Source organism: Populus nigra, chromosome 11, assembly GCF_951802175.1.
Source record: "Populus nigra chromosome 11, ddPopNigr1.1, whole genome shotgun sequence".
Classification (NCBI taxonomy): domain Eukaryota; kingdom Viridiplantae; phylum Streptophyta; class Magnoliopsida; order Malpighiales; family Salicaceae; genus Populus; species Populus nigra.
The window spans coordinates 14,603,030-14,627,624 of record NC_084862.1 but is presented as its reverse complement, the minus strand read 5'-3'; the positions used below and the strand labels follow the sequence as shown (position 1 = coordinate 14,627,624).

At 33.6% G+C, this 24,595-nt stretch overlaps 1 protein-coding gene across 2 annotated transcripts; it reads left to right on the top strand.

The window, feature by feature from the left end:
* The first annotated feature begins 1,268 nt into the window (after positions 1-1,268).
* On the top strand, positions 1,269-15,584 carry LOC133706191 (probable LRR receptor-like serine/threonine-protein kinase At1g07650). Of its 2 annotated transcripts, none has more exons than XM_062131668.1 (24): positions 1,269-1,401; positions 1,667-1,826; positions 3,275-3,346; positions 3,443-3,511; positions 3,587-3,658; positions 3,757-3,828; positions 3,914-3,985; positions 4,109-4,180; positions 4,262-4,333; positions 4,420-4,491; positions 4,591-4,662; positions 4,866-4,937; positions 5,291-5,356; positions 6,010-6,066; positions 6,177-6,212; positions 6,320-6,354; positions 7,211-7,590; positions 7,668-7,863; positions 7,956-8,102; positions 8,288-8,406; positions 8,532-8,742; positions 8,874-9,114; positions 14,860-15,010; positions 15,100-15,584. In XM_062131668.1, the coding sequence occupies exons 1-24, from the start codon at positions 1,278-1,280 to the stop codon at positions 15,475-15,477; spliced, it is 3,018 nt and encodes a 1,005-aa protein (XP_061987652.1). In that variant the 5' UTR covers positions 1,269-1,277; the 3' UTR covers positions 15,478-15,584. The 2 variants fall into 2 exon arrangements, with proteins under 2 accessions (XP_061987652.1, XP_061987653.1); XM_062131669.1 differs by having other exon boundaries at positions 1,270-1,401; positions 7,956-8,096.
* Positions 15,585-24,595: the final 9,011 nt, after the last annotated feature.

The window sequence follows — 24,595 nt, the reverse complement described above, 5'->3', positions numbered from 1 at the left end:
CAAAATCAATCTTTTTTAAAAAAATACAGAATGATAAAATCATAAGAGAAAATGAGAAAAAAAGAATCCTTAGTTGTGTCAACTCTTAAAACTCGTGATCCATATTATTATATCAGAAGCACGACAAATAGAAAAACCACGAAACTCAATCCCCAACAAATCAAACACTGAAGGATGAAACTGGAGAAAAAAATAAATCAAACAAAAAATTGTAATTAAAATAATGAGCGTGAAAATAAAAAAAAATTAATTGGAGGGTTAAATTGAAAAGAAAAAACACTTTAACAAAAGGAAAAAGAAATCAAAAGAGTAAGGGCTAAATTAAAAAAAACATAAACTTTGATTGAAGGATGAAAACAACAAAACTTTAACAAAAAAAGTAAGAAAAAAAATTAGAAATCAAAAGAATAAGGACCGAATTAGAAAATATAACATAAAAAATTGTAATTTAAGGGCCAAGGATGAGAATAAAAAACAAAAAACATAAGGATTAAAATTAAAAAAAATAGAAAAAACATGTAGTTTATCTGGAAGAGAGAGAAAAGAATGAAGAAAGAAAAAGAAATGATCACCAACAACAAATCGTTATTAGGTGCCACACCAAGAGAAAATTAAAGCTGGGCAAGGTGGCGATTCCAATAACATGGCAGAACAACAAATTTGGCCACTAGGAGAAGCAACACGATCCGTCCAAAAAGCACGAGTGTCTCTCACGCGCTCATGCGTGAAAACCTGACAACTACAGCCTTTTGATATAAAAATTAATTATTTCTAACAAAAAGTCCAAAACATCCTTCATGATTCTTGTATTAATAAAAATATTTATATGAAAAGATAAAAAAACCCTTGAATACTCGCGTTTTTTTTTCCAATTCTAAAGGCATAAAAGTCATTTTATAATTTTGTAAAACACATTAAAGCATAAATATCCTTGCCCAGCGGTTCAATTTTTTTTCGTGGAGGGGTAATTTTATTATTCAAAAAAGTTGAAAAGACAGAAATAACTCATTTCATTCCTTTAATGACCAATTTATCATTGAAAAAGAATCGAAACCACTCTCCAAATCATTAATTAACTGTAACAATGAATAGTTCTTCGTGTCGGAGTGCACAGTGATCTCCACAGCGTTTTGCCTACACGTTTTATTGTTTCTGTTTAATATATGACACCGTAAGAAAGACCTACACCATTCTGATAAGTCAACTATAATAATACATAAAGCTTTCTTCAGGCAGCCTATATATTAACTCTTAAAGTGGATTGCAGACTAAGGAAGATGGCTCCTCCACTCTCTGATATCTTGAGAATCACGTCTAGCCTACTTCTGCTTATGTTACTAATGTTTTGCATGGGAGCAATTAACTTGGAGGCCCAAGTTGGGAGCCTTGCTCCTGATGAAGGTACATATATATTTTTAATTTGGTTCAGATGGGCAGATTCTTTACTGTTTAGAGGAAGACATGCAGTTGTAATGCCTTCTAGCAGGAGTTTTTTTTATCTGCAAAGTCCTTACTGCGTCATACCATTCAATAATACAGTCGTCAAATTTGATAGTATTGCCGAATTAATTCTGTAACCATGTTACTAATTGCATCTTGCAGTGAGGTTTTAGCAGAATTCTGTGTTTTTTGCAAACTTTTTTTGATTTAATTTTGATTTATGCAGTGGAAGCTCTACTTGAAGTAGCAACACAACTGGGCAAAAAAGGCTGGAATAGCAATATGAAACTGTGCAGTGATACAATTTTACCTCGAAAGCTAGAAGCTGAAAATAAAGTTGTTTGCAATTGCTCACTTCCTGGGGAACCGTGCCACGTTATTGCCATGTATATCTCTTCACTTACCACTCCATGCTTTTATTTTCAATTTTAATTTGAGGTCTGAAGGATTCTGATGGGGCCAGTCCAGGGAATTAACAAATTACTAACTGTGTGGCTAAGCAGTCACACTCATAATGCTTCATAATTTTGCCCGATTCTTTTTATTAAGTTATATACCAATATCATGCATTTAATTTTTTTTTCTTGATTTCAACATTAAATATGTTGGTAATGGTATTTTATATATTTTTTAATGAATTTATCTCAATTTTATAATTCAAGTTGCATGTTTAATAGATTAACTCGGATTTACTTTTTTATTTATTTTTTATCTTTTTTAAATTTAATATTTTTTAATTGGGCTTATTTTTTTATTTAATTTTTATAAGGTTATCTTGATCTTATTATCTAAATCATGAGTCCGATAGGTAAATTTAAGTTGATTCGATTAATTTTTTAGTTATTTTTTAATTATTTTTTTATTTTACCCTTCAACAACTGATTTTTTTTTCAATTTTATCCTCCATTATTAAGATTTTTAAGAATCTAAGTTTTTTAGTTTTTTTCAATTTGATTTCTGTTGAGTTATTTAGGCCTAAATGATTTGTTTTTTTTTTCTTGATTTCAACTTTCAACATTAGATGTATTAGAAATAGAGCTTTGTAATTTTTTTATTTCCTATTTATGAAGTTATTTTGTCTCTTGTCCCAGGTTATAGGTTTAATAGATTAGCCCGAGTTAACTTAGGTTTTTTTTTAATTGATTTTTTATACAATTTCAATCTTCAACATCGGATTGGTTAGAAATTGAGCTTTATTTTTTTAAATTTTTTTTTTGAGTTATCCCAATATCATAACTCGAGTTGTGGGTTTGGAGGTTGACCGTGTTTGACTTGGGTAGCTTATTTATTATTATTATTATTTAAAATTAAATTGATTAATAATTGACCTTCATAATTTATTTTGATTTTTTTCTATAAGGTTAACATAATCCTCGGTTACAAACTTGACATATTAACTAAGATCGATTTAATATGTTATTGTCTTACAAACTTGACATGTTAACTAAGATCGATTTAATATGCTATTGTCTTAATATTTGAAAAAAAAATATATCATCCAATATATCACTGAATAAATATTTAAAAAATATGTGATCTAATATGCATCATATTTCAAGTTAAAAAATAATTTTATTTTGAGAAATTCCGATGCAATTCATTAGCAGTAAAATTATATAAAAACAATAAAGCAATTCATTAGCTTAATAAAATTGATCTCGAAGGGTAAATGAGTAGTTTCACTTTTTAAAATGCACACCGAAAGACTTATCTCAAGCTGTAGTTATGTCTTGTATTTTCTTGACATATGATTTGTTGATTTGTAATGGTTGAAAGTTTTGAATTCTTACCTTGTATTGAGGAGTTGATGGGTCCATGTGTTCTTGCAATGCAGATATCTCAAAAGGCAAGATCTTGACGGTACTCTCCCAAAGGCTATCGAGAAACTTCCACACCTTAAACATCTGTAAGCAGTGCTTCAAATTATTACGTTTCTACAGATTGAGCACCGTGAATTTGCATCGTATGATTCGATTTTATTAGAACTTTATCGGCTCTGCAGAGTTCTTTGGGCCAACTACCTGAGTGGCAATATACCATCTGAATGGGCTAATACCAAGCTGGAAACATTGTAAGAAAATTCTGCATTCATGTTTTCTAGCCAAGGAATTGCTTACTCATAATTAATAGATTGTATAAACAACAGGTCTATCGGCGTGAATCGGTTGACAGGAAAGATTCCTGGCTATCTGGGAAGGATTACCACACTTAGTTACCTGTATGCATTTTTCTACTAGTCTATTCGTGTCTTTTTTTTTATTTAAATCTGTTCAATTGTTTAGTAAGGAGTAATCCTGAGAGCTGGCATTTATGCAGGAACGTTCAGAACAATATGTTTTCCGGAACTGTTCCCCCTGAGCTTGGAGGCTTGGTTAACCTGGAGAATCTGTCAGTTCATTCGACCTTTTGCATTAGAAATTAAGTCCTAACTGATTATTGAATGCTAAGTGTTTTTCTCCTTTTGTGATTGCAGAACTCTCAGTGCCAACAATCTCACTGGAGAGTTACCCCCTGCTCTCATTAATCTTACCGGATTGAAGGAACTGTAGGTTCTCATTTCTCATGGTTATTGTGTATCATACTCATTAGTTGCAGTATTTGATATTACAGATGCATCTCTTTACTCTCCAAGTTTCATGATTCTGTGTTTTCCGTTCGGCGAATGCAGAAGGCTTAGCAGCAATAACTTCACTGGAAGAATACCTGATTTTATTCAGAGCTGGAAACAACTTGATACATTGTATGTGCTAGTTTCTACCACAAGCTCTGAATCTCATCACTGAAGCAGAACCCTAATCCCCCTTTAATTTTGTATTAACAGAGAGATCCAAGCTGGTGGTTTCACTGGACCCATTCCTTCAAGCATTTCTCTCTTGACTAAGCTAACTGATCTGTAAGATATTTGTTTTAAATTTATGGTCTCAGCTACAACTTTAATCCTGAACATCTCACATTTTTATGTTGCCTACTATTGAGCAGAAAAATAAGTAACTTACTTGGAGATGGTTCAGATTTTCCCAACCTAGAATCTATAGCAGGCATTAAATATCTGTGAGTTATTCTTGCAGCTGATACTCTCATATCAGGATCATATTTAATTTACAACACAGCATATATATTTAGCTTACATGAAATTAATGTATATTGCAGGCTGTTGAGCAACTGCAACTTGTCAGGAAAGTTTCCCATATATTTGACCAGAATGGCACACTTGAAAAATTTGTAATTTACTCTATCCCTTATACATCGTCCATTCTCTCATTCATCTACATGAAGATTGAAGTGTGAATCTCATGGATACTTAGAGCTACTGTCTTTAGATTGCAGCTAAATTATTATTTGTAAATAACTTTCAAAATGCATTATGAACCAGGGATCTCAGTTTTGGTCTTTAATTTATTTTTTTTCCTTCTTTTCGAAAACAGGGATCTCAGTTTCAACAGATTAAATGGTTCACTTCCAACAAATTATGATGGCCTACAAAGCTTGGAGAAAATGTCAGTATACCATACAAGAAATTAATGTTTGTCATATGAAAGTATAGTTGTTAAATTTAGACCGCAAGTTGACCTAGAAAATCCAGGACTCAGAGCCTGACTAGGGCCGAGATTCCGGTTGTACCATACAAGACATCGAACTCAAAGTATAGTTGTTAATTTCCAAATAAGTTCGCAAATTAATGTTTGCAAACATGATGGGGTCAATATCTTGTAAAAAAAATGGAACAAAATGCATTTGTTTATATAAAAAAGTTGACCTGAACTGACCTAATCGTTTTTTCAAGTTAGTCTCTGCAATGATAGCCTTGGACAAATGTTCAACCAAATGACCTTTCTTACTTTCTGCATAGGTATCTTACATGGAACATGTTTACAGGACCCATCCCAGAATGGATCAACGAAAGAGTTGCTCGCTAGTATGTTAGCTTTTTTCTTAATTTCTGTATACAAATATGATTTTTGAGATTCTTGTTCGTAATATATTTTCTTTTTACTCAATTAGAATTATTGAATATTTTATCTATTAACTCTCCCATGAAAGACAGAAATGATCATCAACTTCAGTTCGCCTTTATGTAACATTCTCAGCCCAAAAGCATAATCATGAACTTCAGGTTTCCCTTATCCTATAACAGATGCGTGTCTATAGGTTGAATAACATGTCCTAGTCTTTGAAGAGCTATACTGATGAGAAGCTGATAAACAGATGATCCTTCCCAGTTTCCAGATAGTTTTCAGTACAGCTGTGCATGAATGATCAAACTATCTCCAAGGTTTCATTTTGTTAGTGTCCTAGGATAGAAGGGACAAATACAATAGGGACAAAAATGTATTTGGCTGCAGTGTCGAAGATGAAGATATAAAAATAAACTTGTCGAAGTGAGGACATGTCCTTTCTGTCCCAACTGTCTTCATCTTTTCTGTCTATTCATCTCCTGTCTTGAGATAGCAACCAAAAGCTAACCAATTGAAATATCTTCCAAGTGTCTGTCTATAACATGTGCATGCGATTTTCTAAAAAATTCGGAAATACTGGCTGAATGTTTAAGGAAGCTATCTTTGTGTGCAGCGAAATCGATCTTTCTTACAACAATTTTACTTCGGAAGCAAAATGTAGGGAAACACTGTAAGATTGATTTCATTTTCCTTGCCTTACCTTTGATTTTGAATTCTGCTTCTTCTTACATCACCATTCACTTCATAACCTTAAAAACTTAACTCTTCTTGTCTTGCCAGAAATCTGTTCAAAAGTACTTGGGGAGGGAACTATTCGTAAGCTTCTACTTTGATAAATATCTAAAACATAGATCATTTTTTTTTCTTCTTCTCTGTCATTTCTTTTAAATAAGCTGATGATTCTATCTGGCCAATCTTTCCAGGAAACCTGTTGAGTGCCTGAGTGTTTGTTCTGAAGGTACTCTTAAATTTGTAAAGCTATCCGCTTTCTCATTTCTATATTCATTAGATCATAGCATCTCAGTCATAAACGCAATGGTCTGCATCATCATCCTCTGAAAAGAAATCGAATCTAAGACCTTCAACTGGTGTAGGAATAAACAACCAGTTGATCCCAAAAGCCTAGACAAATGTTAACGGACAAACTTATTCCTATTTTCACTAGATAATATTGTCTCTGTCATAAATGTTGTGCATACTGGACCAAAAGCAAACACAAATAAAACACAAACAAGCAAATTTATATGGTTCTTCAAAACCGGGTACGTCCGCGGAGACAGTAAATTGTATATTATTGAAGGAATGATACAAACACTCAACTCAACCTGGTATAATTCTAGAAAACCCAGTGTTTCACTCTTACGCTGACTCACTCTCTCCTATCTGCTCTCTTTCACTCTCACACACTTCCTCTGCACACTCAACTCTCTGCACTCTCTATGTCTCCATTGATAGGAGAAAGAAGAGCCTTGGCAGCAATCCATATGCAGCCTAATAAATGCCAACCAACTACTATAATAAAAAACTTGGTTGGAAAAAGATTGACAAATTTGCTACAATAAATACATTGTGGGCCTATAGCACCTTTGTGTGGGCCTTTACATTGTGTGTCCCACCACGATTTCCACTCCAGGAGGAAAAGGATGCTCCTGCATCACAAAATCTTAATTTGCTTTTGTGTTTGATTGTTTCTGTTCTGTTTGCTTCGATTTAGCAGACGGTCTGATCCTAACATTTCTTGTGTTATAATCTTCTTGTGTTATAATCTGCTTAATCATATCGGTGGCCATGAACATTTTTATTTCTATGTATAGAGCGATATTCAGTGCACATAAATTGTGGGGGACCAGAAGCCACCATTGGAAACACCATCTACGAAGCAGATAATGAGCCAGGAGGTGCAGCAAAATATGTGTTTAAAAAAGAGGTGGATTGGCAAACAAGTACCACAGGACATATCTGGGATGTTCCTGCTTCCTTGGATAACTACATAGCACAAAACAAGTCCATGCTCAGAATGGACAACTCTGTATTGTACACAAATGCACGCCTCACTCCTTTGTCTCTCACATACCACGTTCCCTGTCTGGCAAATGGGAATTACAAAGTCAAGCTGCACTTTGCAGAGATAGTAATCAGGGATAACAGATCCTACTACAGTCTAGGAAGACGGATATTTGATGTTTATATTCAGGTATGTATTAATTGAAAGATCATAGATTCATTCCTTATGCAATAGGTGACAGCTTAATTGAACAATTGTTCACGCAGGACATTGTTGTGTTAAAGGATTTTGATGTTGTGAAGGAAGCGAGAGGGGTGGATAAGGTATACATTCATAATTATACAGCACTTGTAACCAATGGAGCTTTAGAGATCCGCCTTCATTGGGCTGGGAAAGGAACCACAACGTCTCCCAAAAAAGGAATATATGGTCCTCTAATATCAGCCATTGATGTGGAATCTGGTAGGTTGACATATAATGGAATGACATGGTAATGAAGGAATAAACTGTGATCTGACAATACTTGCTCTTGCTGCAATTCTATTTCTGCCTAGACTTCAAGCCTCCTAACAAAGGCAGGAGGAAGAGATTCATTGTCGCTGGGGCTGTGGTTTTGTCACTATTCCTCGTTTTCATACTTCTATCCTCTCTCTGGTGGAAAGGTTATTTGGGAGGAAGGAAATCGAGGGATCGAGGTACAGTTGATACATTTATTTTATTTTGCAAATTCTAGTAAGAATCCAGTCACAATAATAACACGGCAATAAACAATTTTCTGCATCTTATTTGCTGTTTACTTGTAGGACTGCAAAAACTATGTTCTTCCTTTGATGAATCATTCATGCAGAACATCTAATATATACATATCTCTTTGTTCCTTGGGCAGAACTTGTTGGGTTAGATCTGCTAACTGGTATCTTCACCTTCAGTCAAATCAAAGCCGCAACGAATGACTTTGATCCAGCAAACAAAATTGGAGAAGGCGGTTTTGGCTGTGTCTACAAAGTATAGTACAGATTTTTGTTTTCATCTAGCTACTTATCTACTATATTATTTCTTTTTTCTTATCAAATCAGCAAGGAATTACCTAGTGAACTTATTTTCTTTGTCTAAAATTATTCTCATTGCAGGGACAACTATCAGATGGCACTCAGATTGCGGTTAAGCAGCTTTCGGCGAAATCAAAACAGGGGAATCGTGAGTTTGTGAACGAAATAGGCATGATTTCTGCTCTGCAACACCCAAATCTTGTTAGATTGTATGGATGTTGCATTGAGGGGAAGCAATTGCTGCTGGTATATGAATACATGGAAAACAATAGCCTTGCGCATGTTTTGTTCGGTAGGCCTCTGATCACTTCCCCATAGTATCTTATGTAAAGTAATGGGAAAGAAAACAAGTTCTTTTAATGGCATATAAATAGAATTAGTGAAGAAGAAATTGATGGGTTGGGTTATGCATGATGATTACAGGGACAAAGGAAATCCAGGCAAAGAAGCTAGACTGGCGTACAAGGCAGAGGATATGTTTAAGGATAGCGAAAGGTCTGGTTTTCCTGCATGAGGAGTCGACACTCAAAATTGTTCATAGAGACATAAAAGGTACCAATATCCTTCTTGACAAGGACATGAACGCCAAGATATCTGATTTTGGAATGGCCAAGCTTGATGACGAGGACAACACCCACATCGACACCAGAGTTGCTGGAACAATGTGAGTTTCTGATATTAACACAAGTGGTTTATTGATCAAACTGTAAGGAAAACACACAAGTATTTGTTAGGATACTGGCATGCAAACCCGACAAGATAAAAGGCAAAGAATAGGATAAAATGAAAAATCAGACACACAAGAATTTACGTGGTTCACCCAATTTGGCTACATCCACGGGCAAGTATAGAAGGATTTTACTAAGTAATGTGGGAATTACAACCTCTCTCTACTAATAGGAGAACAACTAAAATCTCTCTATTATTAGGAGAAAACACCTCACTTACTATCTCACAAAATACCTCACAATTATGTGGGATTACTTTCCCTCTCTTACTCTCCTCTTTTCTCTCTTATTTCTCTCTTGGTGCATTTTTATATGGCAAGGATGCACTGCCTATTTATAGGCAAGCATCCTTGCCTTTGTCTTGCAAAAGACAAAGTAAGGAAAGTGGCACCAATTGGTGCTGCAAGTGGCACCGAATTGGTACCTACTTTGTTGACTTAGCTTGCACCAATTGGTGCCAGCTAACTTCACATTCTCCCACTTGAAGACTTTGATGATTTAATCAAGTCTTCACATTTGATCATTTATGATTCTTCTATCCTTTCTATACTTGCCATCTTCATGCTGCTTACGTTTCTGCTAGGCCATAAGAGGATCTGCACCATATATACTTGTCAGTGTTGACTGGTTTGGTCAAAGCATCTGCTGGGTTTTCCTTTGTGTGAACCTTCTGAAAATCCACACTTCCATCTTCCACCACTTCGCGAACAAAGTGATATTGAACATCTATGTGTTTTGTTCTTGAATGAAATGCTGGATTCCTTGCAATATGCAAGGCACTTTGACTATCACAATACAAAAGAATATTCTCTTGTTTGTGCCCGAGCTCCTCCATAAGTTTCTTCATCCATATTGCTTCTTTACAAGCTTGTGTAGCTGCCATGTACTCAGCTTCTGTGGTGGACAATGCTACAACAGTCTGAAGTTTAGAGACCCAGCTCACAGCTCCTCCTACAATTATGAACACATAGCCTGTAGTGGATTTTCTTTTCTCAAGGTCACCAGCAAAATCTGAGTCAACATAACCTCTGACAGTAAATTCTGATCCTCCATAACATAATACAGCATCTGAGGTACCCTTGATGTATCTCAAGATCCTCTTAATAGTATTCCAATGCTCTCTACCAGGATTTGCCATGTATCGACTAGCTACTCCCACTGCTTGTGCAATGTCTGGTCTTGTACATATCATGGCAAACATTAAACTTCCCACTGCTGATGCATATGGTACTTGAGACATCTCCATCCTCTCTGCTTCATTGCTAGGAGACATACTTGAGGATAATTTGAAGTTAACAGGAAGTGGGGTGGAAATTGGCTTACAATCTTGCATGTTGAAGCGTCGCAAGATCTTCTTCAAATAATTCTTTTGAGAAAGCCAAATCTTCCTCTTACTTCTGTCTCGGTGAATTTGCATCCCTAGAATCTTGTTTGCTGGTCCCAAGTCCTTCATATCAAACTCCCTAGCCAACTGTGCCTTCAATTCTTGGACTCGATCTTTGTTGGGGCCTATCACCAACATGTCATCCACGTACAACAACAAAATGATGAAATCTTCTTCAAACCTCTTGTAATACGTACAATGGTCTGAACTGAGTCTGTTGTACCCAAGGCTAATTATGAAGGAATCAAATCTCTTGTACCAACACCTCGGCGCCTGTTTGAGACCGTATAGAGATTTGTTCAACCTGCAAACCAAGTTCTCCTTGCTTGTTTCAGCAAAACCCTCTGGTTGGAGCATTTAAATTTCTTCTTCAAGTTCTCCATGAAGAAATGCAGTTTTCACATCTAACTGCTCTAAGTGAAGATCAAATATAGCACACATTGCCAAGACTACTCTGATTGTAGTAAGTCGTACCACCGGAGAAAATATCTCATTGAAGTCTATTCCTTCTTTCTGAGCATATCCTTTCACCACCAATCTTGCACGATACCGCTCCACTTGATCATTGCCATCACGCTTTATCTTGTAAACCCATTTGTTGCCAATGGCCTTTCTCCCTTGTGGTAATGGAACAAGATCCCAAGTGTTATTCTTGTGCAGAGCTTCAATCTCCTCTTGCATTGCTGTCATCCACATAGATACATCTGTGCTTTTGATAGCCTCATGGAAAGTTGATGGCTCTCCATCCTCTGTTAGAAGACAGTATGCAATATTGCTCTCAGTAACATATTCTAAGTGCCAAGCCGGTGGTCTTCTTTCACGAGTCGACCGTCGAACTTCAGGAGTTTCAGACTCTATTTGTTCTTGCTCTTCATGCTCTGGTGCAGCTTCAGAAGAAGTATGATTCTGAGTATTTTCAATCTGGACTGCTGTAGTCTCCTTTAGAATGCTATTATGTTCTTCCATTTGCATTTTACCTTCTGCAAATATGACATCCCTGCTGATGACTACTTTGTGGGTAGTGGGATCCCACAAGCGATACCCCTTCACTCCATCAGCATATCCCAAGAATATACATTTTCTGGATTTTGAATCCAGCTTGCTGACTTCTTGAGTATTGTACATCACGTACACAGGACTTCCAAATATATGCAATCGAGAATAATCCGCTGGTTTTCCAGTCCACATCTCCATCGGTGTCTTCAGCTCAATTGCAGTTGATGGAGATCGATTTATCACATAACAGGCGGTATTGACTGCTTCTGCCCAAAATGAATTTTCTAGACCTGCAGCCTTCAACATTGCTCTTGTTCTTTCTAATAGAGTTCTGTTCATCCGCTCTGCCACTCCATTTTGTTGTGGAGTGTATGCCGTTGTGAACTGCCTTTTGATACCTTCATGTTGACAGAAGTTATCAAAATCATCACTGGTATATTCTCCTCCATTGTCAGTCCTCAAACACTTGATCTTCTTTTCAGATTCAAGTTCCACCCGCGCTTTGAAAGTTTTAAAGACTGTGAACACATCTGCCTTCCTTCTAATTGGATACACCCAACATCTCCTGGAGAAGTCATCTATGAATGATACAAAGTATCTTGCTCCTCCTAAGGATACAACCGGTGCTTGCCAAACATCAGAGTGAATCAGGTCTAAGATGCATTTGCTCTTAGTTGTTGATGTGCCAAACTTCAACCTGTGCTGTTTACTTGTAACACAGTGCTCACAAAAAGGTAAAGTAACCTTTGTAAGCCCAGGGAGTAACTTCTGATCAGAGAGAACCTTTAAACCTTTCTCTGACATGTGGCCTAGTTTTTGATGCCACATCATCGTCTTCTCTTCTGTAGGACTGGCTGATGCGATTGACGCTTCTGCCCCATGATGTGTTTCTCCCATTAATACAAACATGTTAGCAACTGTTTTTCTCGCCTTTAAAACCACCAGCGCTCCTTTGACAATTTTCATTATTCCATTGTCTGTTCGGATCTTACAGCCAAGACTATCAAATTGTCCTACAGACAAAAGATTCTTCTTCAAGTCTTTCACATGCCGCACTCCTGAAATAGTACGAATTAAGCCATCATACATCTTCAATTTGATGGTGCCAATGCCAGCAATCTCCAAAGCATGATTATCACCCATGAACACTTTGCCTCCAGAGATGGGTTCATATGTATGGAACCAATCTCGATTAGGAGTCATATGCCATGTTGCTCCTGAATCCATTAGCCAGACCTCAGTGAGCTCTTCTCTATCTGTAGAGACTGTCGCTGCTTCACTATATAAAACCTCTCCATCTTCTGAGGTGCTTGCAACACATCCTTGAGGTTTTGATGACTCTGCAGTATTCTCTATACCCTTTTTAAACCAACAATCCTTTTTGAAGTGCCCTTTTCTGCCACAGTTGTAGCATTTCACAGTCTTCTTACTTCTTGATTTGGACCTCCCTTGCCTTTGACTCTCACTGGAGCCACGCTCCGTTGATCTCCCTCTTGACACCAACAATGCCTCTGCTTGGTTTGAACTATTTCTGTCTCCTTTATTTTTGCGCCTATTTTCTTCTTCCAAGATGGCGGCTGCAACATCATCAAAGACTAAATAGTCTGTGAGGATATTATTGGTTAAGTTGATAATGAGCTGATCATACGAATCTGGAAGACTTTGAAGTAGAAGCTCTGCACGTTCACTTTCCTCTATTTGTTGACCCAATGTAGTGAGTTGTGAAAATAGAGTTCTTATTGTGTTGATGTGGTCAGTCACCACTGTGGTTTCTGCCATTCGAAGGGTATAAAGTCTCCGCTTTAAGAAAATCTTATTGTGCAAAGACTTGGACTCATATAGCTTTGTTAGAGTTTCCCATATCTCCTTAGCTGTTTTCTTCTCCGCCACACTTGATAATACTTCATCGGCTAATGCTAAATGTATGTTAGCAATAGCATTGCCATCCATCTCATTCCATTTTGCATTATCAGTGATCTCCGCGGGTCGATCCCCAATTGCTGCTAAGCAATTGTCTTTCCTTAAGATTGCCTTGATTCTCATTTTCCAGAGTGAGAAATTGCTCCCATTGAACCTTTCAATCTCGTACTTTGCTGCCATTTTATTCACCGTGATCTATTCAGCTATCACCGTTTCACAGAACTGTAACGTATACAGAAATAGTATCGTGTGAATAATACTTCACTAAGTAAGTTCCCAGGAAAGATTGGAGGGGTCACAAACGGTCCCGCTTAAAACCCAATCTCCTTAGACAGAACTTCCTAGACTGTATTTAATCACCGCACTGACTTTCTATATACGCCAACAGTAACTTATGTGAACAGTACCGTATGGGTGAATAGTGCCGTATAGGTGAATAGTGCCGTAGACGTGAATAGTAACCGTATACACGAATAACTTTTGTTTATTAACAACACCAACCAAGAAGGCTCTGATACCACTGTTAGGATACTGGCATGCAAACCCGACAAGATAAAAGGCAAAGAATAGGATAAAATGAAAAATCAGACACACAAGAATTTACGTGGTTCACCCAATTTGGCTACATCCACGGGCAAGTATAGAAGGATTTTACTAAGTAATGTGGGAATTACAACCTCTCTCTACTAATAGGAGAACAACTAAAATCTCTCTATTATTAGGAGAAAACACCTCACTTACTATCTCACAAAATACCTCACAATTATGTGGGATTACTTTCCCTCTCTTACTCTCCTCTTTTCTCTCTTATTTCTCTCTTGGTGCATTTTTATATGGCAAGGATGCACTGTCTATTTATAGGCAAGCATCCTTGCCTTTGTCTTGCAAAAGACAAAGTAAGGAAAGTGGCACCAATTGGTGCTGCAAGTGGCACCGAATTGGTGCCTACTTTGTTGACTTAGCTTGCACCAATTGGTGCCAGCTAACTTCACAGTATTGTCATTTATCTAAGATAGCTTTTAGTCTTAAACAGTATGATGCTGTAACTGGGCTCAAGTGCCGATGGAAGGGGTTAGCTTAAAAATATGTGGTAGGCAGGCAGGCATTTAGGGTTCAAATCACACACTGAAAGGTTCTCATGGATCAGGGCCTCCCCATCTATGGCTGTGTTCCTCTAAGAGTAATCCTTGGAGAGGTTTAGCCTGGTTGCTAAATGAATATACTATTCACATTATCATCCAGGGTTCGAAATCCTATTTAGGCTGCAAGATATATAATTTTGCCTTTGGAAAACAAAAACAAACAATAGACATTTAGCATTTTTTACATGTTTTAGAGAAGCAAACTAGTAAAATGTCTCTGAGTTATTCTTTCTGTGCAGGGGATACATGGCACCGGAATATGCATTATATGGTTACTTAACTTACAAGGCAGATGTATACAGCTTTGGTGTTGTAGCATTGGAAATTGTTTCTGGGATGAACAACGTCAAATTTAGGAGGGATGAGAATTTTGTATGCCTTCTAGATTGGGTAAGTTATGCCCATTTAGTCTCTTAATTGTCTGTTCATGTTTACTCTTAGTCAGCTATATATCTATTTTTTTTTTTTGGTTATTTCAGGTTCTATATTTACAAAAAAATGGGGACATAATGGCGATGGTTGATCCAAGATTGGGGTCTGAATTCAACAAGAAAGAAGTGGTTAGAATGATCAATGTAGCCCTGCTATGCACAAATCAGTCTCCAGCACTTAGACCTACAATGTCTACAGTAGTGAGCATGCTTGAAGGAAAAACTGATGTCGAGGATCTCGTCATGGTTCCAAGCACATTGGTTGATCCATCAGGGTATGCTACGGCCTTACATAACAAGTTTGCTCAATCTTCTGTCAATGGAAGTTTAAGTGAATCTCAGTCCCCCGTGAAGTCATCAGAGGGACCATGGACTGCTTCTTCCTCTTCATCGGCCCAGGATCTTTATCCAATTAGTAAAAGCTGATGCCACGAACCACAAATTTTTTATCATGAAAAATCATGAATAAGAAACGGATTGAAATTAAAGTTGATTAATAAATCTTGAATAAATATAAAGTTTTAGAACAAAAATATTTTATAAAGAAAATTATAAGATTATTGCTATTATATTAAAATATTATTTCTAAATATTTTAATCAATACAGATTGTATATTAATTAAAGTTATTGTTACCAATATATATTATGAATTTTTTTCTTTTATAAAAGAAACAACTATTTTATATATATATTAAGTTACATGTAATAGGCTTGAGATAGCCTTGGCAACGTGTGTTACTATTGAAGTAATCTTGCCAGCTTCCTCTTGCTTCCATGTGTTTTTGTCTGTCCTCTCCTCCTTGTTCTTTTTTTCCTGGTCTGCCATTTTATAGGTGAATAAAAGGAAACAATCACCGATTTTGAAGAAAGGCTTACTGAGAGAGCATGTTTGGCTCAGAATCTGTAGTGGATTCTAAGAGTTAAAGCATGATCTCTTGTGTCGTGATTGTAGCCAATATATCATAGAATATGATCTTTTCTTGATTCATGGAGATAGGACCAATTTTTTTAAGCTAAATCTTTCAATTTCGGCGTCGTTTGCTCCTTGGTTCCTAGTCTTTCAATTTCTTATTTTTGGTTAATTTCCATCTTTTTTCTTAATTTGTTTCAATTCAATCCCTAACCAAAATAACATTCGCCCTCTAAATTGTCTGCTTTATTCATTTTGGTCCTTGTTCCTCCAATTCTTTATTTTTAAGCCAAATTAACTTTAAATTTCAAGTTTCTCTTTCAATCAAGCTCTTAATTAATTTTCTAACTTTGCTACTTGTTTCAAACTCATCTTTAAACCTTAATTTCTTTTAATTTTAGTCAAATTAAACCAATTTAAGCCCATTTCTCTTCAATTTAGACGTGAATTATGACTTAAAAATTTTCAAACTTCAATTTTGCTTGTGATATTCAAATATTGGTTCGATTGCAACCCAAACTACATTGATTTTTATATTTTTTATGTTCCAACTACATTGATTTTTATATTTTTTATGTTTTCAATATTTCTTGCAAACAAAAATTAAATAAAAATAAAAAAATAGATAAATTTGTTGAAAAGATATATTTTTTGGATTTTTTATTTTAAATATATATACAAAAATGGAGGTCAAAAATTGGTTCTTAGCAATTACGTTCATGGCTTTTCAAAACCCCAACAATCCTCACATCTATGAATAGGTTTATAAGATTCTCTTTAAATTGTGCAGATTAAGTTGCATGCATAATAGAAAAAAAAGGCCAAGTATTGGCTGATGAAGCTTTTGGTTCCCATATCTATATATGCTCTCACTATTTTCACCTATTGAAGATATCTTATTAGTGATAGAAGGAAGAAAAATCCACATCCTGCTGAATTAACTTATATTTACCAATTTATGTGATATAGCTTGTAATTAACGCAATAATATATATATATATATATATATATATATATATATATATATATATATATATTGAAATAAATTTAATAGATCATCCGGCAATTAAATGGGAACTTCAAATAATAATTAATTCTCTTTTCGATAACATCTACATGAAGAAAGAAAAATACAATATTAGAGCATAATTTATACTAGGATTTGTCTGCACGGTGTGGGAAAAGCTTTGAAACAATGATCCGTGCTCTGATGGATTGCGATTGGGCTAAACAAACTTGAGTGGTTACTGATTTTTTCGAAGGCATAGCTAGGTCATAGGTGGCTGCAGCAACATCTTTTCTCATGTAACAGTGATCAAATTCGGAGGTTTATTACAATTTTCTCATGTAACAGCAACTCTTTTCTCAGAAACTGGTTTATTGGGATTTCTGGATGTCGCACGTGTGCGGCATTGCGATGAAAACATCTACCCTCAAAATCTTATAGGAGACAAGGGATTCTTGTCTTTTATTAGTGAAAAAATGGAACGGGAGTCGCCACCTAGTATTTTGATCACTAGGAACCCTAACTGGTCTCAGAGATCGGGTATGGAGACTGGTTGCGTAAAGGAAAGGTATTAGCACCCCAAATACGTCCTACCTAAGGTAAGCTGCATTGTTTTATTGTCTGATAAAATCTAAGGTCTTGTCGTGTTTTCTAGTTGTTGGTCCGTCTATGGTTTAAGAAAAGTCTTCCTCGGTAAATAGATCCTTTATTTTATCAGGTAATTTTGACGTCAACAAAAGAATTTAATATCCGGAATACGTCTTACGTATAAGGTCATGACCCCAGATATTAAAAGAAAACAAAATAATTTTTTTGGAATTTTTAAAATATTGGCCTAGTTCTCGTGACTTTAATAAACTAGTTATTAAAGCCAAAATATATGCTAATATATATTTTTGAAATTTTCTTTGTTATATGAAAATACAATATGATTTTTTATTATTATTATTTTTGAGAGACTTGGCCGCATGCATGAAAACAAAAACATTTTTTTATGTCTTGACGAAAACTGGGTATTTTAAATACCGGATTTGTATTTTTACAGTATAAAAATACAAATCAATATTGATCAAAATACAGTAAAAAATATACGAGAAAATCATGAATTTTTGAAAAGGTATTTTTTGGAATTTTTTGGGCTGGGCCCAGCCCGGCCCATGTGGCTGGGCTAGACCCAACTGGTTTCTACCCGCCTGCTACAGTCACGGTATAATTAATCTTCAAGTGCACAGTATTTGTGCATTATCTGCAAAGTTGGAGAAGTTTACCTGGAAGCAACGACATGCTTTGGACCTCCATCTTCTCCTTTTCGTTTGTTTTTTTTTTTCTTCCGGTTCTTCTGGTTCTTCCTTTTTTCTGTTTCTGTTTCTGTTTCTGTTTGCCGTCTCTCTCGTTTTCTTCTTCCCTGTTCCCTGGTGCAGCTGGAGGTGAAGCTGGTGCTTGGTGACGAAGACGATGACTGGCAATGCTTCTTTCTGTGTTTTTTTTTCTCTGTCGTTCTCGCCCCCCTCTCTGCACTGGCTTCGTTGTGGTGGTGCTGCTCTCGTTGGTTTACAATGGCGGCTTCGCCGTTGCAGACGCAGATGACAGTGTGGAAGGGCTGTTCCACCAACACTGCTTCCTCTCCTCCTGTTGCTTCCTCTGTTTTTTACCTTTCTTGTCCCGTTCCTCCTCCTCCTTTTCTTTCTCCTCACTGTCACCTCTCCTCCCTCTTTTTATCCTCCCCTGTCTCGTTCTTTTTCTCTCCTTTTATAGCCAAAACTGCATGCGTTTTTTCTTTTATATTAAAGACGTTCGGTAACGGTCCCATAACTGAAGCAATCAAGCAATCTGCGGCATTTTCTTCTTGCGGTTCTTGTCTGCTGAAACGGCTGCTTTGAAGATGGTGATGAATAGTGTCTAAGGAAACGGCGCTGTTTCACAATTCAAATGAATATTTTTTATTCGGTCCTTGGCTGTTTTGACAATTTTATAATCAAGCCCCCCGGATGAATTGTAATTGGATCCCTTGATTTTAGGGTCTTTTCTGGTTTATTCCTTGGTTTCGGATTGTTTCAATTAAGTCCCTAATTGGCCATCAAACTTCAATAATTATGCAATTAAACCTCTGATTTGACCAAATCAACTCTTTCAAAATTATAATTGGACCCCAGAACTTTAATTTCTTCCAATAAAAGCCTAAATTGACTTAAAAATCAATTTTCTTACAATCCAACCCTCTATAAATTCAATTAAACCTTAGATAAAATTTAATTGAATCCATAAACATCTGATTTTAGACTTTCCTTCCTCAACTTGAATTTTCTTTGTCAACAAGGCTCTCATCTTTCAAAAATATACTGTCAAATTTTAACATTTTGTATTTTTGAACCTCTTCAACCAATTTTGGTCTTTCTCGGTATTCGAGCATCCTTTTCTAGCTCCAATTATTTTTTGGATTTCTTCCGAATATTTTTTTGATATGTATTTTTTGTATTTTCTCATTTTGTTTTGTGGGAATCAAAAAATAAGTAACAACACTGGATATATTGGCAAAGCTACCAATATGAATTATGCTGATCTTAATGCCATAAGGTTTTGGCTTTTCATTGCATAGAACAAGGCATATTGGAGAGAGATTCTTGAATCGGATTCCTCAGGAACATTGGAAATAATAGATGGCCATATCAATCCCGCATAGAACTGGGAATAGTGCGGATTTTCTTGTTCAAGTTGGCTCTGCTTAGAGAGGAACACTATAGAAAATTTCGTGAAAACATTAAATTAGTTTCCGATGGGAATTTTTTACTGGAAAAAATCCATAAATACAAATGCTTTTTGAAAAATAAATTCTTGAAAATACAAGTTTTGAAGGGAAATCCATTAAAAAAAATGCTTTCCAGAAAATAAATTCTTTAAAAAACAATCAATTCTCGATGGTAATATGATTGTATTTTTACGAGAATTTGTGTTTTGGTGGGAAATCAGATTTTGAAGGTTTTAATGAATTTTTTACGGGAATTATCTACATAAATTATTTGCTTTTTTTTTATAGAATATTTCTAACAGGATTTCTGACTAAAATTAATTCCTCTTAATCTCCATCGCTAATTGAGAATGAAATTGTTTTCATAAAAAATTATGGACGAAAATTCCATCCAAAATTCTTATTTTTCTTGTAGTGCAAGAACATTATTTGGGACTGCTCACCTGCAGTCTATCTTCTATTTTGGCTGGCGATGCTCCTGGTGCTATCCTTCTAGCAGTTTGATTTTTATTTGATTTTGCGTCCATAAAAGCTATTTATATTTTTTATTTCATTATATGTTAATAATTTTTTTATAATTACGTTCTATCAAAATAAAATAATTTTCTAGTATAATCTTTTTTTTTATTAATCTATTTTTCTCAACAAAAAAATATAGGTTTTTTTTTGTAATGCACATCATTTAATAAAAGCCAAAGGTGATTAGAATAAAAATTCAATAAACTGTAAAGGATATGAAACAACGATAAAAAAGACATGATTTTAAATAATTTTTTTTATCCTATTAATATAATTTTTTAGGCCATTTATTTATCAGAATCTTAATTTTTTTAGCAAAAAATAATTAGAATCATAAAAAGCAAAATTTATATATAAAAAAATGATTAATGGTTTTGTTATTGTGTCGTGGAGGTATTGAGTATTTTTTTTAATGTGATAATTTGGTAATAAAAAACATTTCCTTGAAAAGCCAAAAAGAAAAATTTTAAAAAAAATATAAAGGGTTGTAAAAAAAAGCCCAATAATTTTGAAAAAAAAAACTATAATATAATTATTTAAAATGATATTTTAAAGTTATTTATGATAAAGATATTTTCATGATATTTATGTATAGAGTATTTGATAATTTTATCAAAAAAATGCTATGATTTCATAAAAAAAACTAAATATAAGCTGACTAATATTTAATAAAATGATATTTTTAATATATTTTATCAAATAAAATTTAATTAAAAGAAGAAAAAAAAAAGTATAATGGATTGAATAAACAGAGGCCACGCGATTGATACTATGTCGCCTAGCGTGCTTGATTCAAAGAAGAAAAAGGCCACGCAGGGGCTGCAAGGGATAGGTCATATGCCTATCCTTTTCATTTTTGTTTATTGGTTTTCCATTTTTTTAAAAATAAAAATAAAATCAAATGTGATGTCATTTATCACGGGAAATGATGCCTCATCTACTATAACAAGTGAAATATTATTTATCTGTTTTTTTATCAAAATTTTATTTTTTAAATATTTTTAAATAAAAATATTTAATAAACATTCATATTATGTTAATAAATCAATCTCTCAACTCAAAACATCTCAAAAGAAGTTTAAAACACAAAATTAAATTAGAGTAAAAATCACTTATCAACCTTGATTTATTTTTTCATAAAAAATAAAAAGAAAGAAAACATGTTAATAAAACTTCTCTTATCAAATGAAATATATTAATATCAAGAAAGACTCTTTTCATGGCCATAATTTAGCCAACCTGAACTTTTATTTTCTTTTATTATTTTCTGGTTTTTCTCCCTTATATCTTAAATCAATAAACTTAAAATTAAGTAAAATGAACTTAAAATTTTATTTTTAAAATATTTTTAAATAAAAATATTTAATAAACATTCATATTATGTTAATAAATCAATTTCTCGACTCAAAACATCCCAAAATAAGTTTAAAACACAAAATCAAATTGGAGTAAAAATCACCTATCAACCTTGATTTATTTTTTCATAAAAAATAAAAGGGAAGAAAACATCTTAATAAAACTCTTCTTATCAAATGAAATATATTCATATCAAGAAAGACTCTTTTCATGGCCATAATTTGGCCAACCTGAACTTTTATTTTCTTTTATTATTTTTTGGTTTTTTTCCCTTATATCTTAAATTAATAAACTTAAAATTAAGTAAAATGAACTTTTAGATGAAAATAAAAATTATAAGAATTATGATCGTTCATGTATATTTTTTTATTTTATATTATGATTTTTTTAATTTTGTCTTTGTATATAATTTAAAACTATATCTCAATAAAATTAGATTAAAAAAATTTAAAAAAATACGTGGATAAAATTAAAAATAAAAACAAAACAAAAATTATAAAGAAAGTGAAGCACCACTCCGGCACCAGAATTTAGGTCATTCTTCTGATTTTTAAGGGTTAGTTGTCTGGTCTTTCCAATTTAAGACAAAAGAGCGACATCAGCCTTTTGAATTATGACCGATATGAAATTAAAGACTCTGAAATATGTGTAGAGGTCACCAAATCAGCCACCAATATTGATCACTAACCGAAAACAATCACCTATTGAGATGTAGCCTCCATTTCATATATATATATATATATATATATATATATATATATATAGTTACAATTATTATTATTATTATTATTATTATTATTATTATTATGATCTCGTTCAAAGATTGCTTGCAAATCCCATTATTTTGATGATGTTATCGGGGGATTAATTTCAGCATTCAGTTACACCGGGAAATTGAATTTATTTCTTTCGGTCAATGTCTATAGAGATATTAAGCATGGTCCGTGCACAAGGTGTGGGTCGCCGGGAAATTGAATTCTAAATTAATGCCAAGTACATATGAAAAAATATATTAAATGAGTTGTGATCCCACGCTACACCTGCCTTGGTGTAGCCTCAAGAGTAATAGTTGCAAATTTCATGTGTGTTTGTTGTTTTTATAATTATGGTTTGAAAATATAAGTTTTTTTAAAATATAACTATATTATAGTTTTTTTGTTAATTAAAATTCTAAGAGAATTTTAGTGGGATTCATATAAAATTATAGTATTTAATTATTAATTAATTAAACGCTTTAAAAATTATAATTGAAATAAAATACAGCCTCAACTGTAATTCATATATTATTTCTAAGAAATTTATTCATTATGATTGAAATAAAATATAGTTTCAACTTTAAAAATTAGATTTCAACACATTATTTCTGAGAAATTTGTATTTATGCATAGTTGTCAGCTAAAAAGATAAACAATGAAAAATAAACTTAAATATTATATTGTAAATTAGTATATTTTTTACACTTGTGAATAGCTTGTGAATTTTATTCTTTTATATATTTATTAATCATCATAATCATTTCAATTATTATTATTATTATTATTATTATTATTATTATCTCGTTAAAAGATTGCTTGAAAATCTCATTAATTTGATGATGTTATCGAGGGATTAATATATTTCAGCATTCAGTTACATAATTTATTTCTTTCGGTCAATGTCTATAGAGATATTAAGCATGGTCCGTGCACAAGGTGTGGGTCGCCGGGAAATTAAATTCTAAATTAATGCCAAGTATTTATGAAAAAATATATTAAATGAGTTGTGATCCCACACTACACCTGCCTTGGTGTAGCCTCAAGAGTAATAGTTGCAAATTTCATGTGTGTTTGTTGTTTTTATAATTATGGTTTGAAAATATAAGTTTTTTAAAAATATAACTATATTATAGTTTTTTTGTTAATTAAAATTCTAAGAGAATTTTAGTGGGATTCATATAAAATTATAGTATTTAATTATTAATTAATTAAACGCTTTAAAAATTATAATTGAAATAAAATACAGCCTCAACTGTAATTCATTTATTATTTCTAAGAAATTTATTCATTATGATTGAAATAAAATATAGTTTCAACTTTAAAAATTAGATTTCAACACATTATTTCTGAGAAATTTGTATTTATGCATAGCTGTCAGCTAAAAAGATAAACAATGAAAAATAAACTTAAATATTATATTGTAAATTAGTATAATATCCTCAAAATCAAATGCTCGTGCATGGAATTTACCATTTACTAGCAAAATATATAACTGATCAAAGACTCCAATACGCACCGTTAATGCCCAACCACCTCATGAAATGCTGACGAAGAGGCCAAGAAAGTGAGCTAGCTAGGAACGGCAACGTTTCAAGTAATATTGTGCTTGGGATAAAGTGATCATTCTTTATCTTAATTAATGTGAGCATTAATCTCCCTTGCTTGGGATATACGTTTTTTTTTTTCTTTTTCAGAAAAGTAATTCTTAAAGAGAAAAGTAGCATTCTGTGCATTAATGAAAGCCACCTATAGTCAACCACTCCATATTTGGAAAGAATCAAAGATATTTATGGTTTCAAAAATTGTGTACACGTAATCAAGATGACATTGTGGACATGTAAGAGTTGACTGCGAATATTCGAAATATTAAATTAAAAAAATAAAGTGAAAAAGTTTTTTTATCGTTTTTTTTCCATTTTTTCTGGAAATAACATAAATTTACTGCTCATGACTATACCTTGGGGAGTAAACATGTCTATTTTGAATAAATGCTAAACTAGAGTTTGATAATTTCTAGAAATAATAAGAATAGTAAAGATCGATGTAGAGAGACTCAATGTCTGAAATTTTATTTAAAAGTAATAATTGATTTCAAAATCTCATAAAAGTAGTTTTAATCATTTTTCATAGCCAAATAAAGAAAAGATAATTAAGAAAGCTATTTTTTTCCTTTTTAATATGAGCAAAAGTAAATATTCAAATATTCAAAACATATAAATAATAATAATAATAATATAAATAACCTAAAAGT

Bases quoted from the DNA above. Each gene is read 5' to 3' on its own strand.
- LOC133706191 (XM_062131668.1), top strand. From the start codon at position 1,278: ATGGCTCCTCCACTCTCTGATATCTTGAGAATCACGTCTAGCCTACTT. The intron at 1,827-3,274 runs GTATATCTCTTC...CTTGCAATGCAG, and splicing joins CCGTGCCACGTTATTGCCAT to ATATCTCAAAAGGCAAGATC. The intron at 3,659-3,756 runs GTATGCATTTTT...GCATTTATGCAG, and splicing joins ATTACCACACTTAGTTACCT to GAACGTTCAGAACAATATGT.